Source organism: Chiloscyllium plagiosum, chromosome 42 (genome assembly GCF_004010195.1).
Source record: "Chiloscyllium plagiosum isolate BGI_BamShark_2017 chromosome 42, ASM401019v2, whole genome shotgun sequence".
Classification (NCBI taxonomy): domain Eukaryota; kingdom Metazoa; phylum Chordata; class Chondrichthyes; order Orectolobiformes; family Hemiscylliidae; genus Chiloscyllium; species Chiloscyllium plagiosum.
Window position 1 is genome coordinate 4,826,025 of NC_057751.1, and position 6,399 is coordinate 4,832,423.

Sequence of the window (6,399 nt, forward strand, 5' to 3'; positions counted from 1 at the left end):
GTGCTCTGGTTTCCTCCCACAGTCCAAAGATGTGCAGGTCAGGTGAATTGGCTATGCTAAATTGCCAGTAGTGTATTGCCCGTAGTGTTAGGTAAGGGGTATGGGTGGGTTGCGCTTCGGCGGGTCGGTGTGGACTTGTTGGGCCGAAGGGCCTGTTTCCATACTGTAAGTAATCTAATCTAATCTAATCTAATCTAACGTTTCCTTGCCCGAAACATCGATTCTCCTGCTCCTCGGATACTGCCGGAGTTTGGGGTTGGGGTTGGGGTGCAGAGACTGGAAACTTCAGCTTCCTCCCTCTCCTCGGATGGTGCCTGAGCCTCTGGGGTCTCCAGCATTTGTGGTTTGCAGGACAGGAACTTGCTGCAAGCGGGTAGAGTGGCCGTGGGGGTGCTGAAGCGGAGAGAGAGGAGTCAGGCACCATGCACCAGCCTGAGGAGGGTAACAAGCTTCACGCTGGGTGCACACATCAGTTCCCCAAACAGGCAATTCAGTCTCAGCTCCGTGTGCGCATGCGTGCGGCCTGAAATGTAACCATTCTGCTGAGTGTATCAAAGCTGCAGTTTGGCTCATTTTCACTCTCTCTCATTTTCTGTCTCGTTTCAGTCAAACACAGGGCTTTCCCACGCCTGGACAATTCCCACCGTCACTCAGCAGTTGGTAAGTAACACCGATAGCGTGTTTGGGGTTGGTTTCCTTTCTTTTCTGTTTTTATTTGCAGGAGAAACCGAAAGCCTGAAGGAGATTGGTGAGTTAGATTGCTGTCTGCTGAGATCTCTCTCTCTCTCTCTCTCCCTCCCCCTGGAAAGAGATGGCTTCTTCAGCTCGAGTCCATAGCAGCAGTCAAGACTTGCCTCTCTTGAGTTTTGCTTCCCTGACCTGTGCACTTTGTTGGGTCCGTGTGCAGGTTTTTTTTTCGTGCCTCTGGCCACCGTTGCTGTGTCTGGTTTTGCAGTCTGTGCTGAACGCGGGGTTTGCCAGCCTCGGGAGGTCTCCGCTTCTGTGGGGCTGGGTCACTATCTCAGAATTCCCACCCTCCTAACAGTCACGGATCTGAACCCAATGGACTGCAGTGGTTCAGGAGAACAGCTCCCTGCCCCCATCTTCTTCAGAACAGGTAGACAGGTTTGTCCTGCTAGTGACACCCTGAAGGAAATTCGTACAGCTTTAATAATAATTTGCAAAAACACACACACGCAGATATATGGTGGCTGGAGGCTCACTTGTGCAGTTATTCAATTGAATACCAGAGAAGTGATGCTAGGCAGGTATAGAATATTGGTTCATATCCATTTGGCACACCTTTCCCTCTTGTAAAACATAAACATTGTGACATTGGGTACGATGCACATGAAACAATAAGATGAAGAAATAATGCCACAGTGAAGAGGTGCTATCAATCAGCGTGGTACATAATTGAATGAAATTTGCCTCATATGTTGAACATAAGAGGTACAGTTTGTAAATTTGCAGATTACACCAAAATTGGAGTGTAGTGGACAACGAAGAAGGTTACCTCAGATTACAACAGGATCTTGATCAGATGGGCCAATGGGCTGAGGAGTAGCAGATGGAGTTTAATTTGGATAAACGCGAGGTGCTGCATTTTGGAAAAGCAAATCTTAGCAGGACTTATACACTTAATGGTAAGGTCCTGGGGAGTGTAGCTGAACAAAGAGACCTTGGAGTACAGGTTCATAGCTCCTTGAAAGTAGAGTCACAGGTAGATAGGATGGTGAAGAAGGCGTTTCGTATGCTTGCCTTCATCAGTCAGTATCAGAGTTGGGAAGTCATGTTGCAACTGCACAGGATGTTGGTTAGGCCACTTTTGGAATATTGTGTGTAATTCTGGTCTCCTTCCTATCAGAAATATGTTGTGAAACTTGAAAGGGTTCAGAAAAGATTTACAAGGATGTTGCCAGGGTTGGAGGATTTGAGCTACAGGGAGGGGCTGAACAGGCTGGGGCTGTTCGCTTCGGCGGGTCGGTGTGGACTTGTTGGGCCGGAGGGCCTGTTTCCACACTGTAATGTAATGTAATCTAATCTAATCTAATTAATCTTTATAGAGGTTTACAAAATTATGAGGTGCATGGATAGGGTAAATAGACAAGGTCTTTTTCCTGGGGTGGGGGAGTCCAGAACTAGACAGCATAGGTTTAGGGTGAGAGGGGAAAGATATAAAAGGGACCTAAGGGGCAACTTTTTCATGCAGAGGGTGGTGTGTGTATGGAATGAGCTGCCAGAGGATGTGGTGGAGGCTGGTACAATTGCAACATTTAAAAGGCATTTGGATGGGTATGTGAATAGGAAGGGTTTGGGGGGATATGGGTTGGGTGCTGGCAAATGGACTAAATTAATTTAGGATATCTGATCCGGATGGATGAGTTGGACCGAAGGGTCTTTTTCCGTGCTCTACATCTCTATGACTCTGTGACTGTGTAGCCAGGATGGTGAATAAGGCGTTTAGCAAGCTTGCCTTCATTGCTCAGTCCTTTGAATACAGGAGATGGGACGTTATATTGAGATTGTACACCATGTTGGTTAGGTCTGTTCTGGAGTAATATGTTCAGTTCTGGTTACGCTTTTATGGGGGTGGAGGGGACTTCAAAACGAGGGGGCATATTTTTCAGGTGAGAGGAGAAAGGTTTATAATGGACATGAGGGAGAACTTCTCTGCACAGAGAGTAGTTCACATGTGAAGTGACCTTCCAGAGGAAGTGGTGGATGCAGGTCCAGTTCCAACATTTCATAGCCATTTGGAAAAATCCATGAAAAGGTAAGGTTTTGGTGGGATACAGGCCAAATGCAGGCAGGTGGTAGTGGTTTAGTTTGGGAACATGGTCAGCATGGACTGGTTGGATCGAAGGGTCTATTTCCATTCTGTACAGCTCTGAGCTCAGATACTCGCTCACAGAACAACCTCCCTTAAGTGATGAATGTGAACAGATTGATTTGTTTAAATGGCCCTCTGGTTTCTCTATGAGTCAGTGTGCCATGTGGAGTTAGATTTAGCAAGTTGCACACTGTTGTACAAGGGTTCAGACTTATTTCAGTGAGGGTGTGCAGTTGTGCGGAGGGAGTGATCAGGTCATAGTTAACTATATCGTTTCCGGTCAGTACTTTTGCATGTTGATGCTGTGTAAAGTCTCTCTGTTTTTCCTTTTTAGACTGTTCCTTGTGAGTCTGTCTCATCCTGGCTTTGCTCCATTTGGATGGTGTCTATCTCTCCAAAGAGGAAGATGAATTTGTGGAGAAAATCACCCAGGAGCTGGAAAGTTTCCTTACAAAAACTTCCGACGATGCAAACAAGTAAGCAGGAGGACTGGGAGTATGGGAATGTTGTTTTCCGGTTGGCAGCACCTCCTGGCCTGGATTCGCGAGGTTTTTGGTATGGGACCCGCTCCAGAGCTTGATCACAGCAAGAAAGCATGGAGAGAGTTATATGCATCTTTCAGACAAGATGTCAACCCAAGGCCCTGTCTGCATGTTCAGGCTAAGATGTCACAAACCAGCATGTTGGCTCAGTGGTTAGCACTGCTGCCTCCCAGTGCCAGGGGCCTGGGTTTGATTCCACCCTTGGGTGACTGTCTCTGTGGGAGTTCGTATATTCTCCCCGTGTCTGCATGGATTTCCTCCAGATGTTCTGGTTTCCTCCCACAGTTCAAAGATGTGCAGGTCAGGTGAATTGGCCGTGCTAAACTGCCCATAGTGTTCAGGGATGAAATGCAGGGTTACAGGGATAAGGTCGGGCTGGGGGGATGCTGTCAAAGTCAGAGATGTAGAGCACGGAAACAGATCCTTCAGTCCAACTCATCCATTTAGATATCCTAAATTAATCTAGCCCCATTTGTCAGCACCTGGCCCATATCCCTCCAAACCCTTCCTATTCATATACCCATCCAAATGCCTTTTAAATGTTGTCATTGTACCAGCCTCCACCACTTCCTCTGGCAGCTCATTCCATACACGTACCACCCTCTGTGTGAAAAAAGTTGCTCCTTAGGTCCTTTTTAAACGTTTCCCCTCTCACCCTAAACCTATGCCCTCTAGTTCTGGACTCCCCAATCCCAGGGAAAAGACTTTGTCTATTTACCCTATCCATGCCCCTCATGATTTTATAAACCTCTGTAAGGTGTCCCCTCAGCCTCTGCTCCAGGGAAAACAGCCCCAGCCTGTTCAACTTTTCCCTATAACTAAGATCCTCCAACCATCCTTGTAAATCTTTTCTGAACCCTTTCAAATTTCACAACATCTTTCCTATAGCAGGGAGACCAGAATTGCATGCAATATTCCAACAGTGGCCTAACCATTGTCCTGTATAGCCACAACATGACCTCCAAACTTCTGTACTCATTACTGTGACCAATCAAGCAAAGCATACCAAACATCATCTTCACTATCCTATCTACCTGCAACTCCACCTTCAAGGAGCTATGAACCTGCACTTCAAGGTCACTTTGTTCAACAACAAGTGTATAAGTCCTGCCCTGATTTGCCTTTCCAAAATGCAGTATCTCGCATTTATCTGAATTAAACTCCATCTGCCACTTCTCAGCCCATTGGCCCATCTGGTCCAGATCCTGTTGTAATCTGAGGTAACCTTCTTTGCTGTCCACTACACCTCCAATTGTGGTGTCATCTGCAAACTTACTAACTGTACGTCTTATGCTCACATCCAAATCATTTATATAAATGACAAAAAGTAGAGGATCCAGCACCGATCCTTGTGGCACTCCACTGGTCACAGGCCTCCAGTCTGAAAAACAACCCTCCACCACCACCCTCTGTCTTCTACCTTTGAGCCAGTTCTGTATCCAAATGGCTAGTTTTCCCTGTATTCCATGAGATCTAACATTGCTCACCAGTCTCCCATGAGGAACCTTGTCAAACGCCTTAATGAAGTCCATATAGATCACATTTACTGCTCTGTCCTCATCAATCCTCTGTTATTTCAAAAAACTCAAATCAAGTTTGTGAGACATGATTTCCCATGCACAAAGCCATGCTGACTATCCCTAATCAGTCCTTGCCTTTCCAAATACATGTGCATCCTGTCCCTCAGGATTCCCTCCAACAACTTGCCCACCACCGAAGTCAGGCTTACTGGTCTCTCGTTCCCTGGCTTGTCCTCACCACCTTTCTCAAACAGTAGCACCACGTTAGCCAACCTCCAGTCTTCCGGCACCTCACCTGTGACTATTGATGAGGGGCCCAGCAATCACTTCTCTAGCTTCCCACAGAGTTCTAGGATACACCTGATCAGGTCCTGGGGATTTATCCACTGTTCTATATTTTAAGACATCCAGGACCACCACCTCTGTAATCATCATACTGTCATACAGGACGGAAACAGACCCTTCGGTCCAACTAGTCCATGCCAACCCTAATCCCCAAACTAAACGAGTCCCACCTGCCTGAGCTGGCCTCATGCCCCTCCAAACCTTTGCTATTCATGAATGTATCCAAATGTCTTTTAAATGTAACTCTACCCACATCCACCCTTTCCTTAGGCAGTTCATTCCACACATGAACCACCCTCTGTGCACAAGAATCCTGTATCTTTGTTAAATCAACTCCTCTCACCTTAAAAAATATACCTCCTAGTCTTAGATTCTATGGACATTTTTCAAGATGTCACCATCTATTTCCCCACATTCTATATCACAGTAAACACTGATGCAAAATACCTGTTGAGCATCTTCTGTGGTTTCACATTTCGGCTGCCTTGCTGGTTTTTACGGGGCCGTTTTCCCTTCCTACTTATCCTTTTGTCCTTACTGTACAGTAGTTCTCTTCCCCGCCCCCCCCCCCCCCACCGTACCCAGGGAGGATATGTTCCAGAACCTCCTGCAGAAGATCAAAAATGGGATAGGAGTAAACCCATTCTCAGCAGCCTCCTGGTCCCTGGTTCTGGAATGTTCCCTATAATATGTTCTGGCTGCAGTAAACCATGGAAAACGATTCTGTGGATACGGGGTTCGCCCTGTCTTCATAAAATCCTTTGGGATTCTCTGTCATCATGTTTGCCAAAGCTATCTCATGTCCCCTTTTTGCCCTCCTGATTTCCCTCTTAAGTATAATCCTCCTGCCTTTATACTCTAAGGATTCACTCAATCTCTGCCGTCTATACCTGATATATACTTCCTTCTTTTTCTCTTCAATTTCTTTTGCCAGCCAGCATTCCCGATACCTACCAGCCTTCCCTTTCACTCTGGCAGGAATATACTGTCTCTGGATTCTCCTTACCTCATTTCTGAAGGCTTCCCATTTTCCAGCCGTCCCTTTACCTGCAAACATCTGCCCCCAATCATACCGTCAAAATTAGCCTTTCTCCAATTTAGAACTTCAACTTTTAGATCTGGTCTATCCTTTTCCATCACTATTTTAAAACGAATAGAA

General features: G+C 46.3%; 1 protein-coding gene across 1 annotated transcript in view; it reads left to right on the forward strand.

Annotated features, from left to right (window-relative positions):
- The first annotated feature begins 422 nt into the window (after window positions 1-422).
- The window catches only part of r3hcc1 (R3H domain and coiled-coil containing 1), a 22,967-nt gene continuing 16,990 nt past the window's right edge, over window positions 423-6,399 (forward strand). Inside the window, exons 1-4 of the mRNA XM_043681112.1 lie at window positions 423-516; window positions 607-660; window positions 722-748; window positions 3,183-3,309. Of these exons, the coding sequence (XP_043537047.1) occupies window positions 423-516; window positions 607-660; window positions 722-748; window positions 3,183-3,309 (302 nt within the window). The remainder of the gene's footprint in view (window positions 517-606; window positions 661-721; window positions 749-3,182; window positions 3,310-6,399) is intronic.